Source organism: Rhagoletis zephyria, unplaced genomic scaffold, assembly GCF_001687245.7.
Source record: "Rhagoletis zephyria isolate East Lansing unplaced genomic scaffold, Rhagoletis_zephyria_1.1 Rzeph_scaffold_00662, whole genome shotgun sequence".
NCBI lineage: Eukaryota > Metazoa > Arthropoda > Insecta > Diptera > Tephritidae > Rhagoletis > Rhagoletis zephyria.
This window is the reverse complement of record NW_016157746.1, coordinates 41574-62690: the sequence shown is the minus strand read 5'-3', so window position 1 is coordinate 62690 and position 21117 is coordinate 41574. Positions and strand designations below refer to the sequence as shown.

Below are 21117 nucleotides of genomic sequence, written 5' to 3'. Positions count from 1 at the left end.
GAGGTTATATCCCTGGAGTCGGGGTGTAATTCGATTTGATGAAAACCTGACATAAGGTCTAGGCATGAAAAATATTTTGCTCTTCCAAGTTGATCTGAAATATCGTCAATTCTTGGAAGTGGGAATTTGTCTGCTTCTAGCTTTTTATTTACCTTTCTGTAGTCTACCACTAATCTCCATCTTTTTTCTGTTTTACCTGGGAGTAATTTTTTAGGGACTAATAAGATTGGGCTATTATATTCCGATATGGAGGGTTCTATTATGTCATCTTCGATTAACTTATTTACTTGTTTGCTTATTTCTCCTTTTTGCGTTTGAGGCAATCTATAATTTTTTATGTAAACAGGAGTGTCATCCTTCATGTATAATTTTTGTTTGTAGAAATTATTAGAGGAAATTGGTTCTGTTTCTAGTGCAAATATGTCTATGAATTCTGTGCATAGTGTTGTTAGTTGAGAGTTGACAAATTGTGGAAAGTTTTTTGTTAATCTTTTTAATTTCTCTGTATCATTGCAATTTTTATCGTGTGTGGTTGTTTTAATTAGTGTGTAATCGTCTAAATTTTCGGTATTGATCTTGTAATTTTGAATAGTTGTGTTTTTATGTGTTGTGTTGATAATTCTAACAAAAGTTTGATCTTTATTTGTGATAGTGTTTGCTATGAAAATGCCTTCAGATAATTGTTGGTGTGGTATGAAGATGTTTTTGTTATCGGTGTTTACTTTGACTTGTCTAATGACTTCAGATCTAGCAGGGATAGTAAGTGTGTTGACAGACAGACAATTTGTTAGGTGCATTGTTATTGTTTGGGGGAAATCATATGGCCTTAGGATTAATTTATCCTCTGTTTTGCCATAATCTAAAATACAATTGTATTTCTTTATGAAATCTAGTCCTATTATTCCATCGCATGGGATTGGAAAGTCGTCTTCTACGACATGGAATTTATGGTAAATTAGAAGGTCATCACCTTTTAAATCCGCTTTAATTGTGCCTAATGTGCTAGTTATTCCTTGACCAATGCCCTTTAAATCTGTAATTTGTTCTTTATTAATTTTGTGAGTTTTACTAATTTGATGCATTTTTATAATGGAAATGTCTGCTCCCGTATCAATTAAAAAATTTGAAATCGAATTATTTAGGGATGTCCTTGTGGATATATAGCTGTTTAGATTTAGGTTCAGTACACATATTTTTCTTTCTATTAATTTTGAAGTGGAGCTTCCTGGTTTTCCGTCTGGGTGCAGCTGCGCACATTGCGGGTCTGGTTGTAGGATCTATTGCCGTTTTGGGCTTGTGATCCTCTTCGGTTATTATTATTATTGCTGTACGACCTCGAGTTATTGTTGTATCTCGGTTGTGGTCTGAATCTCCGATTTTGGTAATTTCCATAGTTGTTACTTCGGTATCCTCCCCGGAAATTGTTCCTGTACTGACTCTGTTGTCGTACGTTCAAAATTGTATTCGAGCTGCCTGTTATTTCGGTACAGCTGTTGGTGAACTTAGAGATCGCATCGTTCATTGTTGTGAACGTTCCCGCTTGCATTATCATTTTAACATTATTGTTGGAGCTGTTTTTACACATTGCCTTGACGGCTGCCTGTGTAGAATATCTCGTTGCTAAGTCTGGGTTTAATCCATCCGAGATATATGCTCCTTCTAGTGATCTGGTAATTTTTTCTATTTCCGCTGTGTATTGGTTAGCAGTTTTACTACGTTGTTGAACGTTTAGAAGTTAAGCGGTTAAAACCTCTACCGATTCACCTTTTATCGCGTTTTTGAGTTTTGTTTTTATTTGTCCAATCGTGTTTTCATTACTGATGAAGTTTCTTGCCGTTCCTTTTAGCTTGGTCTTTATCATTGTTATTGCTAAAAGTTCGTGCTCATCCTTGATTTGATCAAGTATGTCGAGGGCATCTAAGAAGCTGTGTAAGTTTTCTGGCTTCCCATCAAACTCTGGGAGTACTGACGAGGCGGTTTTAATGAATTCGACTACTGTTTGTACCATTGTGACGTTTATGGTTGGGATGTTTACTTTTTTGGTGTCTTCCCCTTGACTTAAAGAGGGTGATGGAGTCCGGCTTCGGACGCGTTCTGACAGAAGTAAGTTAAAATCAACCTGGAGATTCTCCTCTAATGTGGTTGGTATGGTTACTTCTATATTGTGTCTAGCTAACGAAGATACAAGTTTATCTCGTACTGCAATGAAAAATTGGTAAGCTTCCTTTTGGTGTTCTGTGGTAAGTATGCGATTTGCTACATTGATCACCTGTCTAATGTTATTAAGGGCTTCCAAGATTATGTTCAAATGTTTTACTATAGTTTCCGTTGTTATAGGAATACTCTTATTTATACATTTGTATGATTTACTAGCTTTAGTTTTTTCGTCAGTTAATGTGTCATGGATTTCTTTCCATTGATTCATTTCTGGTATAAAACTTTTGGCATTTTTGAAAGTTGTTTCTTTTTATTGAGAGAGTTATACGCGTTGTTGTACATTGTTTAATTGTCTCAATTTGTTTTTAATGTAATTTTTTATCAAGATTACCATTGCGACAATTAAACATGTAGCTACGCATGCAAAAGCGGTCAACCACTTATCGGGAACTTCTTCCTTGTTTTCTACGATAGGATGTGGTTGATATTTAATTACTTTAGTTTCGTAGGTGTTTTCACCTGAGGTTTCTTTTCCTACTTCGTATCCTGCTATTCCTATTAATATGCCGTTTAGTGCAATTTTCCACCAAGTCATTTTTATGTTAATAATATTTTACGGTTGAAAAAAAAAAATGAATGAGAAAAACAATTTTCCTTTTTATTATTAGTTCTTGTTTTTTAATTTAATAAGAAAAATTTTTTTGTATTTTTATTAGTTATAGCTGTCTTATTTGTGCTAACATTCTCCTTGTTTCTTCTTCCCTAGTTTTTGGATTTATGACGTCTACTAAGGTGGTTTCCCTGTTCATACTATAAATTTCCTAATGATCCTTTTGGTGGTTCTGCGTTGTTGTTGTTGCTGGGTTCCACCCATTTTTGTGCAGATCTTTTAGTTTGGTTATCAACTTCTTCTTTTGTTGCCCGCGACTGATGTTAATTATTCGCTGTAGTTCTGCACATTCTTTTTGGTGCCTTCGCTTTCTACCTCCACGTTTTTTGGGTTTATGTTCGCAGCTTATTCGTTGCCTAAATTCTTGTAAGTTGGCTTTTTGGCGGTTTTTCCTTTGCCGGTATTCCTCTAGGGATATTGGTTTGGGTCCTATTACAATTTTTGTAGGGATGTATTTGGGGTATTCTTCTGCGTTTTTCGATCCTTCCGGAACGTATTCCTCTACCATAATGTACTGGCAGGGTCTTGATAGAGTTGGCAGGGTCTAGATTTGGGTTGGTAGGATCTAGATTTGAGCTGGCAGGATCTAGCTTGAGCTGGCAGGATCTAGCTTGAGCTGGCAGGATCGCCATGTAAAGATTGGAAGGAGTTTAGTATTGTCTTAGCTCTACAGCCGCATTTAGGTGAGCATTAAAATGCCCCACACTGATTCCAAAAGTAAAACGCAAGTAAAAACGTTGAGTCTTAAAGTGGGAATGTTTTATTCGGCTCATCGCCGTTCTTTTATATGCTTACAATCTACCTTATGAGTAATCTAATTTACAAACTTACATTTCTAAGTTGTTAGTCATGCTTATGATTCTACGTTGTTGTGCATGCATACATAAATGTATATGGGTTCAATCGAGTTTATGTTATTGGAGAAGTGCAGCGCAAGCTAAATTGATTTGAGTACTTTGGCCTAGTTATTGCCAAAAGTATATTGAACTTTTTACTTAATATTGTGTGAACATTTTGTTTTGCTTAGCTGTCATGCTACACGATAAGACTTTGTAACCTATGCTTAGAAGGCTGATCCCGGGGTAGTTGTCGCGAATGGCGGGGTCACCTTTCTTGTGGATTGGGCAGAACACACTTAAATTCCAGTCGTCGGGCATGCGTTCATCTGACCATATTCTGACCAAGACTTGATACATGCACCTTATCAACTCCTCGCCACCGTACTTGAATAGCTCAGCTGACAGGCTGTCAGCTCCAGCAGCATTGTGGTTTTTCAGCCACGTTATTGCTATTCGTACCTCGTCATAATCAGGCTGTGGAACGTCGACTCCGTCATCATCGACTGCGGACTCGGGTACTTCTTCTTCCCTCCATAATTTAAGTACGCTCTGAACATCGGTTACTAGGTCGCCATTGTCGTTCTTACAGTAGTAAGCCCTGGTCTTGAAACCTTCCGTAAGTCGCCTAACTCTTTGGTAAAATTTTCGGGCATTTCAAGCTCTTCGCACTCACGTATTTCGGCCTCTCTCTACTTATTGCGGCAAATACGTCTCGCTTCCCCCTTCAGATCCCTACAGCGGTCCCACATAGCGCGCGTTGCGCCCGATCGCAGCGTGGCTCTGTAGGCGGCATCTTTTTTCTCTACAGCTTCCTGACACTCCTATTTTTTTCACTAATTTCGTAAAAAATTATCTTCAGAAACGACAAGTGAAGAAACGGAAAAAATGTAATGTCTGAGTCTGCTTTGAAAACTTCAATGGGACTATATTTTAGTCCTGTTTATCTCAACGATATAAAGCCGTAGAAAAAGGCTAAGCCTATCGTATCCGGCACAGATATTAGTATGTATAAAAATACAAATAGTTTTTTAGATTTTTCGTAGAACTTTGTATATATTTGCTTTGTTTCTAATGGGTTATTCGTTTGTTGTATGATCAAGTATTTATATATTGTTTGTTTTATTACAGGTCTGCTGCAAGATGTTCAGCAAGCAAGTTATACGATTTATGTTGGTGCTTATATTTATGTGCCAAAAACGAGGATCCCAGTTACAATATGGATATTGTCACCTCCTTCCATTTGTTGCTTTGTTGTATCGACCTCATATACATAAATGTACTAGCAGAGAACAGAGTGGACCTTATCAACCAGGGGTTCGAAGGCATACCAGAAAATTGGGGTACTACAGCATTCAATTCAAAACAGCTTTCTGACTATTGCATTATTGGACCTCTGTGCACACTAACAGGAGCTTTACCTAACGATGCTAGAGACATGAAAGCAAATCACTGTAAAAACATTTTTACGAAGTTTTTCCAAACAAAGGTATTTGCAGCTAATGATAATTTGATTTTATAATACAAATATTGAAGTATTAGCTTAAAACTTAGCTTTGCCACTGCACATTAGGTCAAATGATTAATTTGGCTGTGCGAAAGTCCATTTTCATAAGGACAGTTTCACATTATTTTTTGTTGTAATTCTGTAAGGAATACTCCAAAATAACAGAACTTTACTTAGTTTTTGTAAAATAAAAAACACCGTTAGACAACAATAAACCAAAGCTACACTTTCAAAACGTTATGGACACTTTGTTTGCGCAACCGGTTTAATGAAAAGAAAATTTTAAATGGAAAACAAAACTAGAAGTGAGAACTTATGTCGCAATTTAAAAAAGTGACTTTTTATCATTTGTTTGCAAAAAAAAAAACACCTATTTGCATAACCTCAAGATTTATTTCTGATTTATTTCCATTTGTGTTTTTATGTAAGCTTTTAAAATTTTTTTAACTCTCGGAAAACAAAATGGAAACGGAAATAGAAAAATTAAGATTAAGATGAGTTGATTTTATTTTACTTAACCCGCCGTTTTTAGCCGTTTTCAAGAAAAACGGGTTTTTCTGGGCTATCATGCTATTACAAAAGGCGGGTTGTTTGAGATTTGGCTGATTAGATGTTCGAAAAAATAAAAGCTTTTTTGGTTGCCAACCATGTTGAAAAAAAATTGTTGCTGCTAATATTTGCGAAAGTTCCATGAAACAGTAAGAAAAAAAACGCGTATTTTTTGCAATTACATATTTATCAAAGAAAGATGAAAATTATTGAAAACAATTCGAAAAGGATGCTATAATATTTAGATCTGAAAACACATCGTTTCTTGCTGATGAACTTGTTTTCGAAATCAAAAAGTCAGCTGTGTCGACCACCAGCCGGCTTCTATCTTTCGCTATCGCTATTTTCCGAATTTTTAGCTATCTCCAAAAATTGCAGTTCTTTCCTCATTTTCGCTGAAAATAGCTTAGCCTAGATTTTTTGGTGATAAATAATCCATTTTAATGGTGAGAAATAGTGAAAATTGAAGTATGTGATAGCAAAAAAATAGCAGCCTCAATTTGGATTACATTTCATCTCCTGTAGCGCAGCCGTGGCTATGTTACAAATACTACACTTGCGCCGATTCGCAAATATTATTGATGAGCAGCCTTCGCAAAAAGGCAAATCCTTAAGAGAATTTATGGATTGATATTTCGAAATTTTTTCTCAAAGTGAATAGAGCTTTGAACATTCCATTCACTTATTAGTTTCAAAAACATTCGTACTCTATTTTGGTAAATGTGTCACAAAGCAGCATTTGCATTCTGAATATAAATAATATCGGTGGAGAATTTGGAAATACTGAAACCTCAATTGAAAATGAAGTGTTTTATGAAGACTAACTGCTTTAGGAATCTCTCCTCAAGACATATCTGCGAGACATGTAGTAAATATTTTTCTATTTTTCTTTTCTTTAATTAAGGAAATTCGATAATGTCATAAATAATCGCTAGAAGAAACCATTTATGTACATGTGACTATACTTATTTTATTATGTAGCTCATTATAAGGGGGAGGGGGTTGAGTATGGTAAGAAAATAACTTGTGTCAAAACCTAGCTAATTGGAGAATGTTTTTTAGTACTACTTAAACACATATACATACTCATCATTTGAACATACAAAAGAGCAGAAAAGTGTGTTTTACGAAAGACAAGTCATGTTTTCATATTTTATTTACTGCCTTTACTCTTTTTTTAACGTTTGCCATCTTTTAAACTTTTAAAATAATGCAATAGTTTAGCTGCTATTAATTTCCCACAGAAAAAGTAATCATTTGACCTATTGTGCACTGTCTTGAACTCTTCTTCATAAATTGGTATAGCTGAAGCGGAGGTTTTAATTTATGTGCTAACTTTGGGTACTAGTACCTGACCACTTTTAGTTCATACACTATTGTAATTATTTTCTGCATAGTTTTGTTTATACAAATTCTGGCTGTGTGCGATATTATTTCTTCTTTTGTGTAAAATAATGGCCTCAGACTCAATAAAATTGTTGAATACTACTGCGATAACATATAAAAAAATAAAATAAAATAATTTGCAATTTTTAGTTAATACAATTAGGATTACTACCTAGCAAACACTGCTAGAGAAATAGTTAGATTTTACAATAGAATTCTAATGTAGTTCTCAAATCGAAAATCAGGTTAGAGAACTGTTTTAGAATTCAATTAGAGAATGATTAGAAAAACAATAGACATTAGAAACCAATTAGAATTGAACGTTAGAATATGATTAGATATCGGTATTGAGAACTAATTCCTCTTTTTGTAGAGAATGTTACAATTCTCGACACTCCCCGTAACCGTCTTCTACCTTACAGAAATACATTAGAACTGGAATCGTTTCCCAATCGTTCTCTAACCTAAATGTTTATTGGGTACTTTGTGCTCAGTGACGGGTTTACACATTTGCCGCTGGTAGGATATTTAAATTTTGCCTGCCGCCCTCTACAATGCGACACCCAGTTCACAATTATACATACATACTAATTAAATTTGTTTGTCAATGAATGGTAGTAAATACATGTATGTAATTATGAACTAGGCGATCGGTGTATCAGTTCCTAGATTATTTTTGCAACCCATCAATTTAATTTAATATAATAAAATATGAATAACATACATATGTACTACTAATAAGGCGGGGTTGGGTATGCCGTAATACTGCCTACAACACTCATGAACAGCTGAGTATCATATAAATGCTCATATTATCATTATCAAAGTCCTCATTTTTGTTCAGGCCATGGGAAAAAATTTAGTACTCGCATGTTGTCATCAGAAAGTCCTCAGTACTAATAGTCAAACTACTCATTTATGCTATACTACAAAAACAAAAGTGTAAATGTGTTAGAATTTTTGCCTAAAGTGCTCAGCAATGTCTTTTAGGGTAATTTCCAAACAAAGTATATTATTTTCAGATTGATAAATTTATCCTCCGAAATCGTTTACTGACGTCAAACTTTGTGCAGAATACGAAACTGCTTTCAGGCTCTTCAAAAAATTATTATTTTTTCCATCTTTTTGCATTTTTGTTAAATATTTTCCAGAATGTCACTTTTTTAAAAGTTAACTGAAGGAATAAATAAGTTTAGAAACCGTTAGAAAAAAGTATAATAACCAATAAGAATTATACCGATTTTTAACAATACTCATTGAAGTTTTTTCCACCACCTTGTGACATTATGGAAATATTTCACATTTTTTATTTATTTTTTTATGAGTCTTTTCAATCGCTGAAACTCCTTAAGCAAAAAAACTAGGTGACATTCCGGAAATATTTAGCTTTACTTACCATGGAGCAATGATAAATTCACTAGGTTTACATATAAGTAGATTATCCTCATTTTCGAGCTTAACTCCCTTATCTGTAATTAGAAACAGGGATTAGCATTAAAAAATTCGTGCCTTGTTAAACTGTGTATAAAATAATCTCAGATTAAGCTTAAATATATTTAAATTGCTTAATGTAGCAGAAAAAAGTGGTTACGGTAGCAAAGAGAAGAAACATAACTTTTCCTTGAGACGTGAGAATAACAAGCACACAAAATTTGACGACCAATAATCTTGATTTGCCTGTGTAAACGGGGTGATTACAAAACTAGCTTTGGTTGAGATTGTATTTATATGTGACCATACTTTTAAAAACACAAAATAATTGCCTTTATTAAGTTTTCTATATATATAATACGCGAAGGGATTTTTTTGTCCAGGACATAAGATCTGCATAGATGTGCAAACACGTTTTATTGTTTCGAAAAAAGTTGCCACCTGTCAAACAATTAAATTGAAATTATTTAATAATCAATGCCGTCATATCCGCACCGTTCTTTAGATTTTCCAAAATGAGGTGTCGAATTAAAAGGCTTGGACTGCAGATGTGCAATAAGGTTTTAATTTTTTGAAAAGAGTTGCCACAATTTAAAACAAATCAATTAATTAATAAAACAAATCAATTATTACAAAATAGATATCAATTGAAATGGTTTTGAAAAGCTTGGTTTTTTAACTTAACAATAATCAAATTCAATTCGATTTAAGGAATTAAGTAAAAGAAATATTTATGTATCATCATCTGCCAAACGAAATGGTTTTAAGGTAGTAAGTTGAAAGTATTTTTAAGAGGCTTGCCACCTGCTTGAAATGTTGAACTTAGATAATATCAAAATATGAATGTCAAACGAAAGAGTGATAAGAAATATTTAGTTTGAACACTAAGAATATTTTTGAGTCGTTGAAAGAAGGTTGCCACCTGTACAAAAAGTTAAACTCAAATTATTCAATAAGTTCAATGAATTTTTAAAATAAGGGTATCAATCGAAAGGGGTTTGCAAAATCTTTATTACTGAACTACATTTAGCGGGGTTTCCACATGTTTAAAAAATCAAATTCAACTTAATTCATCAGTTAATTAAAACAGGTATCGCAATGTGAGACGAAGTAACTATCCTACAAGGTTTTAGCTAGGAAATACTTTTAAAGAGGGCTGCCACCTGTTTGAAAGGTCTAATTTAATTAACTAATACCAAAATTATATGAAATATAAAAACACCGGAGTTCATTCAGAAAGGATTGAATCAATTCAAAAACAATTCTTGCTTTTTGCATTGCGTAATTTTAACTGGGATTCAGATTACAATCTCCCCCCTTACACAAGTCGTCTAAAGCTCATAAATTTGCCTACACTCGCAAGTCGTAGAGAAATGCTGGGTATAATATTTATCGTAAAATTAATGACAGGCTTGATTAATAGCCCGGCCCTCCTGGCTGAGGTAAATTTTAATGTTCCTTCTCGAGTGTCAAGACACTTTCGACCTCTATTTTTAAAGCCATGCAAAACTAATTTTGAACTAAACGAATCATTCCGTGGTTTATGTCAAGATTTTAACTGTCATTCCAGCACGTTTGACGTATCGGACTCGATTTTTACTATAAAGAAAACTATTATTTCCACTCTCAATAATTGAAATACTATCTTTAGCATATCCAATCAGCTGATGAATTTGATTCTGTAGCTGAATAGTTTTAGATCTCGACACTTAACAAACTCCTGTTTCCACTACTCGGCACGAAAAAACTAAAAAAAAAAAAAAAGGTTCCGTACGTCATGCGGACTGCGCCCCTCGTGTCGGTTGGGCGGGAATGGAGGGTAAAAAGCCGTTGGGATTAATTAATTAAACGAAAGACTGGCAAGAAATCTTTAGTTTGAATATTTGGAATTTGCGAAGAGCGTTGCAACGTGTTGAAAAAGCTAAATTAAATTATCCAATAAGTTAAGTGAATTATTACAGGGTATCAATCGAATTGGGTTTGAAAACTTGTTGTTTCTGACCTTTATTTACATACATGTGTATCACAATGTCAGACGAAAGAGATTTAAGAAGATTTTAGTTTGAAAATAATCTTGAAAAGTATTTCAAAAAGTCGAACGTAGTTAGCTTATACACAAGTTTTATGAAATATTAAGGTATGGGTGTCCATCGAAAGAGATTTATGAAAGATCGCGAGCGAGATAATGGCGGTTTCCTAACGTTCATCATGCTGCATAGTACAGTATCGTCACATCTAGAATGTCAGGGTATTGCTATCCGGTGAGGCGATGTCGAGTTCGAAATATTTAACGTTTATATACCCCCTATCACCAGCTGCTCGGCAGGATATCACCCTCAAATAGGTGTGCTCCTCATAGGTGTAACCCGTATGGTAGTTGGCGACTTTAACGCAAACCACGATATTTGGCATTCAAGCCTGTCAAATGTTCGTGGGGAACACACTTTGCTGAGTAGATAGACGATTCGAAATTCTGCACAATGAACGACGACGCACCCACCAGGATTATGGGCAGCTGCTGCAGCTCACCAGACATAACAATCGTCAGCGCTGGTCTGCTAAACTGCATATCATGGCGACCTATGCTGACCTATATCAACTTTACTAAAGCTGTTTGGAAAGGCTTCATGGAATTTACTGAAAGCACCTTCACTGCCCTTCCCACACAAACCGACGTTAATTTAGGTGAGGGTAAGTTCCGCCGGGTTGTCACTGCTGCTGCATCATCCTTTCGTTCCTAGCTGGATGTATAACGAACCCCCATCCGAACTTTCCTGCTAAAGCGGCTGTTCTAGCCGATGAGCGTGCCAACCTTAGTAAGCCCATCCCGGTAATCCCCGGGATCTCAATACGGAGAATCGGCAGCTTGTGAACGTACATAAGCGGAAGAAGTGGGAAGAGCATCTGAAGACTTGAAACTTCACCTCTGGTGTGAGTAAGCTTTGGTCAACCTTCACTGTCCAATCCGACAAAGCGCGACGACAGAGTCCGGTAGCGAAGATACTGTGGAAATATTTCACACATTTTGGTTTTTTCAATGAGTGTTATTTCACGAAAATATAAAAACAAGGAAATCCATGTTGCAATGATAGATTCACTTAAAAACACAAAATAATTACTTTTATTAAGTTATTTCTTATGTCATTCGATCAACAACTTCTTCCGCTTCTCAACTTCAATGCACTTAGACAAGCGAAACAGCTAATGTTAATATCACGGCAACATTAAAAAAGTGGCATTCTGGAAAATTCGGAGGGACAATATTATAATAGGAAGCCACGCTTATGCTGATCAAAATTTTCAGGTAAAAATAGAATAAAACAATAATAGTTAAGGTAGTCATTCACAAACAGTTACGCCTTTTTTCATAGTTTCTTTGTATACACTTTTTTTCATGTTGATTATCAAATAACCTGAGCGGGGACAAATATTTTTTATATGGAGTAGGTAAAATACATCAGAGAAATACCTTTCGCAAAAGAAAATAAAACGGCTTACATTAACAAGAAACAGCTTTGTTGGTGGCTTATTATTTAGATCATATAATTCTGTTTTTGATTTTTCGTTTTAACCACCATAAAAAATATCACTTTGTTTGGAAATGACCCATATATGTTCTAACATAAGTTGAGAACGAGTTGCGCCCACGTAAAAACGCCATCCATACCAAATATATTAAAGGTTTTCACAACACTGAGACTTCTTGATCAGGGTTCATATCAACAGTGTTGCAATCAGGCGTCACTTGGATTACCCCAACCTAAGGTATCTATTAGCTTGGGCCGAAAATCCGCTTTTTTAGAATTTTGATTGGTGATAGCAAAAATATGGTTCATTATGCTTTAAGAAAAATCTGTGTGAAATTTGGAATTTTTCAATATGCTCAATAAAAATTAATAAATAAATTAATTAATACATTTTTTTACTAAAATTGCGATAATCTTCGAAAGTATTAGTCCTACATAATTTGGTATATGGACCCTTTTTGTAGAGAATCGAAGTTAGCTAAGAAAAAATTTGTTTATTACTTTATCTTTGGTGGACTTGGCCGAGCCTAGGATATTGACCAAAAATTTTCACATTTCACACAGATTTTTTTTTAAGCATAATAAACCTTATTTTTGCTATTACCAATCAAAATTCTAAAAAAGCGGATTTTCGGCCCAAGCTGGTATCTATTCTGTTAACAAAAATGTGCATACTTCAAACCGAATTTATAAATAAACCAGTGCTCGGAGATGTGAAACCTTTGTTTTAAATTAAAGTTCAATACTTTGACCACACGTGCGTAAGTTTTAACATTCGGGTCACGCATTTGGACACAACAACCCAAAGTCATTGTACAAATAACTAAACCATACCCCTCGGAGAAGCAAAACGCTCAACTTTGTGTTCGCAATTTTTGGCCTGAAAAATTGCAGTATTTTGTTCAAATCGTTCCCATGATTTCATGTTATTCATTTTAATACTTAAGCTGAGATCCCACGATTGCCGCAATACACCAATTATTGCCTCATTTTATGCCCCAATCGTTTGATTTCACAATAAATTGACTCATGCGGCAATAGAGGCCGATATTGTGCTTACAATGCCCAATCAAATACAACCCAGTTGCGGCAATCGTGTGATAGCCCGATTGGCAATCATGGGGAAATGAAAATTTCAAAATTGCGGCAATAATTATTGTGTTCTTGTGCGGCAATTGAAGTGAACAATACACAACAATATTTAGGCTGTTTATTTGTAATTTACTTTTTTGCTTCCTTCTGTGTCCAAAAATCACTGAAATGAATATCCTTGTTTTCGGAAGCAACATAACTTTTAATTTAATTTGTATTCAAATTATAATTTTTCTTGAAGTCCGATGACGGAATCTTTGCTGCGATATATACCACCACAAGCAAAACTCATACGAGAAGAATACGAAAGATATTTTATGTCACCAATTGGCAAACTGCCATGACAGTATGAATTGATTAAAAAAAAAAAACTTAAAAGTTCAATACAGCCCAGACGAAACGGTAGAACCTCAACATTTTGACCTTTTGAATATTTTTCTTCTACTTGTTTAGTGTTCATTATTTTTCTATAAAAGTATAGCTCATTGTCTAACAAAAACCGCATAAATTGCAAGCTTTATACAAAAATTATAAAAATTTCTTAAATATTTGAACACAATTGCACGGTTTTTAATTTCGATTTCTAGAAAAAAAAATTGTTATTCAGTTTTATAGCTCATTAAAATTTAGTACAATAAGATGCAAGTTTGAAGTTGCTAAAAAATCCTGTCGATTTTTTATAATTTTTTTTGCAGGCGGTATTATGCACTTTCTTCTATGCAAATTACTTTGTAAACTGCAGAACAAATTTTTTTCTAGAAATCCAAATTAAAAACCATTGAATTGTGATCAAAAGTTTAAGAAATGTTTATAAGTGTTGTATAAATTTGAAATTTTTATTTATTTTATTTTCCTCGTAATTAATAAAAAAGCAAAATTAAAAAGAAGACCAAAATTAAAAAGAAAACTCTTGTTACTTCAACTCCACATATTTAGCACGTTGCAGTTATCGTCGAAAAATAAAAAAACTGTACACTCAAACTTCTAAATAAATGCGTTAGTTTTCATTGGGCTCAAGTTTTTGATTCTTTGCTTTCAAACAACAAATATGCATAAAATGAGCCCACAATATATAAATTAGATGCAATTTTCTTTTTTTTTAAGAATACGCCAGTTTTACACAACAAAGAACAAAACAGAATTTAGAAGTCAGCGCAACATCTTATTGTCACGATTGCCGCATGCTAGAACAATCGTGTGATAAGTTTGGGGCAATTATTGTCACTATATTGATTTTCACCAACTTGCGGCAATCAAAATTGTATAAAAAGAGGCAACCGTGTGACTGTACAGAATTTGATTGGGACAATTTTTTTATTGTTCTCCAATACAGCACAATAAAAATTGTGATCTCAGCCTTACTTTTTTTTTAATTTTGTTAAATTCTATCGTATCGTATAAAAATCGACAACCGTTGCAAGCGTATGAAATTGAACAGCTGATACAATAGCTATCGTATGGCAACACCAAAATTTAACGCTATAAAATAAGCGCAAGCTATCGAATTTCATTCGCTAGAATTTAATTCGTAATACGGCACAACATAATGCAAGCGTTTATCGTTTGTCGTATATATTCATAATAGGGGCGGATAAGTTACGTGAGTAGTCAGTCGTCTGAACAAATTGGGATTGTGACATACGGAAGGAAACGTATCGTAATTTGCTTGAGGTCGCGGTAGATTTGAAGTTCACAATATTGTTCTAATTGCATTTTTCGGTTACAATAGACACTGAAGTGTAACTTTTTTATAGGAAAAGTAGAAAAAATGAAGTAAACGTTGTAAGAAATTGTAATATTCTCCGTATTTAAAGCATTATTTTTATTTAAATGCAGATATGTAAGTTTAGTGCTTTAATTAGGTATTTAAAGGCAACAGTTGAACATGTCACTTCCATAAAATTCTCTACCAAAATTTTTTTCCAACAGTGCGAAGTACAGTTTCTGTTAACTAGTACTAATCCCCTCCCATTCTTTTATTGCCTCCTCGGAGGTTCGCCAAGTTAGTATTATGGGCCCTCTGTTTTTGATATTTTTATAAATGATATATCTGACTGCTTCATTAACTCTAAATTTCTTCTATATGCGGATGACTTAAAAATCTATACCACTATTTCAAGACCGTCATTCTCAATTAAGTTACCCTGAAATCTCAATAATTTTATAATGTGGTTTCGGCAAAATCAATTGAAACTAAATATAAGCAAATGTTTTCATCTATCCTTCTCTATGTCTCGTTCCCTAATCTGTACTCAAAATTTCTGTTTCATAGGCCCAATTTCATATGGCCTATTTAAGCAAAGATTGTTGATTAACTTAAAAAATTCATTGTCAGAACATACATTTAATCTGCACATAAAAGGCCAATATTGGCTATTTAAGTATGAGATATGGGTGTTTCCATACGTGACAGTCGCACCCCTGCAGGAAATTGAATTAGTTTGAAAATAATTTATAAACTACTTTATTTTCAATGATAACTAGTTGAAATTCTATTTTACCTGCAACGAACTCATTTATTTAATATGGCACTGTCCTAGGAAGCAGTCAATTTCCTTTTCCTGCATGTATTTTCAACTACTTTAAAACGTTTTTGGCTTAAACAACTTCAAAGTCAGTATGTTTCGTTTGAAAACGCTTTCGTTCTGCACTTCATAGATGCTTTTTCATAACTAAGAAAAACTGAAATTAAAAATTAAATGATATTTGAACATGGACATTCTTGACTGCGACCAATTGTAGCAATCTTCTTTGCACGCTCAGCTACAGCCAGACATGTAAATGTGCTTTCAAATGTTCAGTTTGAATTGTGTGCAAGCAGCAAGTCGATTGTCCGATTCAACTAATTTAAAATGGATTTGGTTTACACAACTTGAAAGTCAGTCTGTTTCTTTTGAATACGCTTGCGTTCTGGACTTCACATATGCTTTTCATACTTCCAAAACACAAATGGTTTTTGTGAGCAAAAAGAGTATACAAATTCGAAACATCTACTCATTGCATTTGTTTTAAAGTAGTCTTTCAATTAGTTAATTAAAAAAAACACTTGTTTCCGTCAGGGACGTTTCAATGAGATACAAACAAAGAAAAACAGTTGTTTTCTTTTACTTCTTTGGACCCTTGTGTAGCACATAATAAGCTCTATATTTAAACAAAAAAAGAAAACAATCGAACCGGATGGCCCTTAAATATACACAATAAGAGAAAGTTACGTTATGTGACAAAAATGGAAGTTGATTTTTCTTTTCTTACAAAATTACAGAACTCTGCGAAGTGTGAATGGCTCTTTTCGTGAAAGTTGATTTAATATAATTTGGAGTAATCCTAGTTATTTTTAGTGTTTTGAATTAAATACAACTTGTTTAAATTTTCTTTTACAACCCCAAGTGTGAAACGTTATGTGGCATTGGGTGACGTTACGTAAATTTCCATCGTGATTAGGGATGACAGCCATTAATCATTTGATTAAATTAATCGATTATTTTTGTTTCCTTTTTGGTTTTGTTTCCGACAGGGTGGGTGTATGATCCGAATTTCCGTCATCCCTTGTCAAATTTGACTTGGAGACAAACCGGTTTCGGCGTTGTGCCATCTTCAGTGTCATTTTTCGTTCTGCATAATTTTTGTTGGTTGCTCGTATTTATACTCCTTGCTAACTACCTCTTTCTTTTGTTAGGTACGTCGTTTTAGTTTTGCAGTGTTTGCGGTGCTCAATAGGTAGATGAATTGTTTTGGCTCGTTTTTGACGGCAGGTAGAAGTACGTGATTTTTACCTTCTTTGTTTTTGCAGTTGGTGTATTCCCTTTATTATTATTTTTGTCCAATTTACGATTTAATTGTATCGTAGTTTTGTGTTTCATTATTCTATTAATTGTAAAATAATCGTAAAAATATATTCAAGAAAAATGAATACAGTAGCTGTCTAAATTTTCAAACAGCCGCAAGAATTGCTCAAGTTCAGAGCATACAATGGTTTAAATAGTTGTGCATGTAAGCCTNATCGTAGTTTTGTGTTTCATTATTCTATTAATTGTAAAATAATCGTAAAAATATATTCAAGAAAAATGAATACAGTAGCTGTCCAAATTTTCAAACAGCCGCAAGAATTGCTCAAGTTCAGAGCATACAATGGTTTAAATAGTTGTGCATGTAAGCCCATTGTAAAGGCTATACAACCAGTTGGTCATATACTTACGGTGACCATATTTATGGGAGCGAAATACGGGACAAAAAATAATATTGCATATTTTTGTAAAAAAAACTACAGATCTTAAAACCTTTTTCAATGATCATCCTTATAGTAACATCACAAAAAGATTAAAGATTAGTTAAATTTACCCCTCTATTCTAACAGAGTCACAAAACTTAGCTCATCACTGTTGTGATTTCTAGTGCGCCGAGAAATGTGTCACAAAAAAATCGATTTTGAGTGCTAGAAAAATACACAAAAATTTAAAAATTTGTATTGAGCGGCGTATTTTTTGCAGCGGCAAGCTTTGAGGCGCAGTAGAAATCACAGCAGTGATGAGCTAAAGTTTGTGACTTTGTTAGAATACGGCTGTTAGTATAATAAAGTGCAATTTTGAAGTCCGTAGGACTTACCGTTAATTTTTGAAAGTTTTTTTTTAGACGGTGTTACAAATTTTTATGACGAGTCCTAATTTATATTTTGGTCACTGTATGTATCCCTCGATTCCAATCACAGTATTCGGGTTAGAAAATAATAACTGTTTATGGAGAAAATGACGATCATATACCAACATCACTTAAAACTCCTTCATAGGCATCCCATTTTAATGAGCTATTAAGTCGTCGAAATACCGAACACCGAATACGGGACAGATACAGGACATTAAAAGAAATACAGAACATTTGGCGTCCCGTATAAAATTAATAAATTACCAGGACAATGGGTCAAAAAAGAGGACTGTCCCGTATAATACAGGACGGATGGTCACCGTACATATACTAGAAGTTGGTTGTAAATAAGCCTTATGTAGGCAAGTTGCTCGACCTTGCGGAAATGAAAACTGTTTACCAAAAACTTTAGGACTTTCGAAAAAAATACTGTGATTTAGTTGGTACGCTAATTAACAAGGGAATTAGAAATTTGTTTATGGAAAAATGTTTTTGTGCATACTCACTGTAAAAAAATGGCTCTAAAAATTCGATTAATCGATTATTTCTCAATAATTGCAATTATTATTTTTTGCTTGTGATTAATTAATTTTTTTTTGTCATCCCNATTATTTCTCAATAATTGCAATTATTATTTTTTGCTTGTGATTAATTAATCGATTAATTAATTTTTTTTTGTCATCCGTAATCGTGATATTTTTGTTAATATTGCTTTTAAACGAATTTTTAACGCAAATAAAACATGTTCAATATACCTTATATTTTGACTTCAGCGCCAATTCAGGGTAACATTTTTGGAAATCTATCACTCTGAAATCGAAACAAATCGGACAATAAATATGGCTTTTCAAACTATCTCGACCCTGGGGCCACCTAGCAAGACCATTGGTCCATACTTTAGATATATGACTTTTATTTTTTTTTGTCGCTGTAGACCTTACGTACGAAACAACCAAGATTGCTACAAAGTAGGGATTGGCGTATTTGAATGAATTATTGAGATTGTGAGTAGTCGTCGCGAAGAACGGACGTGTTTACCTTCAGCTCGTAGAAACTATATTGGAAACAGTGTCCTGTCTGCAAATCGCTCCAACTATCCACTTGTCTTGCGCCAGAAGCTGTCATCCTTTGTCGATGGGCCACTTGTGCGGGCGTTCGTTGTGAGATTTTGATTATTCACTAATTGGTTATAATAAAATTCTTTAGCAAATTTGCAAAGAAAAGTACTACTAAAAAACCGAATAAAACCACTCAATTTATATTAGGAATAAAAACGAAAGTGCCGAATATTGCAAAACTGTGTGTAAACAAACAGCGATTGGCATATGACAAATGTCAACGTTGAACTGCATTATCGACCCTGTATGAATCTGTGTTGCCATATGAGAAAAGCTTCAAAGCAATATGCCTACTATTAATACCCCACCACCGGGTGGTGGGCCTGCAGAAGAAATGGTAAAACTACAAATCGAAAATAAAGAATTGCTAAATAAAATAAAAAACTTAGAAAACATGTATTCGTTATTAGCAAACGAAATAGCGTCACTTAGAAGTGAAAACGAAAAACTAAAAACCACCCAAAACATTGCAGAAAACAAAGAAACGAAACAAAACAGAACAAAAATATATGAAACCGACGAGGAAGAACTTGCCAGGGAGACCGACTGGATCCTCAAAAAGAAAAGACCAGCGAAAAAACGAAAGGCCGATTCCTCACCTGAACTGGCCAATCAAAGCGGATCCTCAGATCCTAGTGTAAATAAGAAAGCTACGATTAGTAAGTCAGCTCGGCCTCCTCCAATTGTTATTAATGGTACGAACGACTTCAAAAAATTGCATGCTCAACTAATCGCAACTATAAAGAACAAGTTTTTTGTGAAACTTATAAATAATGGCTCATATAGAGTAACTACCTTTGACTCTCTTGACTACCGCTCTGTTACAAAGCTGCTAACAAACGAAAAGATCCCCTGGTTTAGCTACGAAGACAAACAAACTAGGCCAATAAAAGTTATAGTAAANATGTTACGCCGCCGTCAAATCCTAGAATGCACCGCCGTCGTTGAGCGCTCTTCGCCAAGGGTTTCGTCTTCTTCCTTGTACTAATATTCGCTGTCATCGCTATTCCCCATTATGCTAAAAGTATACTGAATTTCTTTCCTTTTACGTTTTTCCTTCGACAACGTGCAAACTTAAAATTTGCTGAATAATTGAATTTGTTAATTGCTAGATTAAATTGAATTCAATCCTAATTGAAGTTTATCTGTATTTAGTGTGCTGCACTTCAATAAATATAGTAGTTAAGTCTCTTGTGAGCAAGTATATTTTTGTAGAAGAAAAAACACAAGTGTAAGAAACTGAATTTATACATTTGTACAAATCTGATTGATTCTCAATAAATTCCAGATTTTAGCTTTTTGTCACTAAATTGATGCTGAAAATACTGTTTTTACTTGAGCTCACAATTCTAAAATACTTGTTGGAAAAATCTAAGAAACCATTGCTTGGGAGAAGTTTCTAGAAGTCATATTGCTGATGTAATATAGTATCGAACCTAACCTCATTTTGAAATTGGGTAACGCATTACTCTGCAAGTGTGCAAATGGAGAATCAAGGTGAGAAAGCTTCAACTTCTGGTACGTTATCAGCACATTCAACTGCTTCACGTGCTCCTGTTGCACAAGCATTACCTGTTTCGGGTAGTACCACCGTCGTGGTTGCACCAACCGGCACATACGCTTCGACAGGCGCCACAGCACATTCTGCTGAGCGCGCGCCAACTGAGGTACACGCGCCAACAGCTGAACATTTGACGGAGGTACATGAACCCACTGTAGCATCTACTCCACGCCAGGCTTCCGGGCTGCCCATTTCTCTTAATGAAGAAAGTAATGTATTGACAACTGATATTTCCCCTCGACGTACACGCTCGGGAATTCTGCGTGTAGGTAGGCGGCAAAAGCGAGCACGTGTAACGCGCGATGTCATCGCAATTGATGAGGCGGATGAAGAAGGACCACAGGTTACAATGTATTCTACTACAACTACTTCTGCAGTAAGCAATACATTAGCACCTAGTGCTCGTAACTTAAATATTTTCGATAGCTTAAATGCGGGATTTGCTAGTCTTGGACTGCAAAACAATATTACTTCTACGCGATTACAACAAAACATGCCCAATTACTTTAGAGCAGCTTGTGCTAATGAAAATATAACACCTCAAGCTAGCGGTATTTTCTCTAGTGCAATGCTCACCCCAGCTACGGTACCAAACACTTCGATCTTTTCAAATGTTGCGCCGCATTCTAGGGGTATTTTCTCTGA

The 21117-nt window shown here is 34.6% G+C and overlaps 1 protein-coding gene across 1 annotated transcript in view; it reads left to right on the top strand.

Annotated features, from left to right (window-relative positions):
- Positions 1 to 21117, top strand: part of LOC108360949 (retinoblastoma family protein-like) — a gene marked incomplete at its 3' end in the record, with an annotated part of 181979 nt that overhangs the window by 122777 nt on the left and 38085 nt on the right. The window contains exon 2 of the mRNA XM_017613445.1: positions 4795 to 5152. Within this exon, the coding sequence (XP_017468934.1) occupies positions 4795 to 5152 (358 nt within the window). The remainder of the gene's footprint in view (positions 1 to 4794; positions 5153 to 21117) is intronic.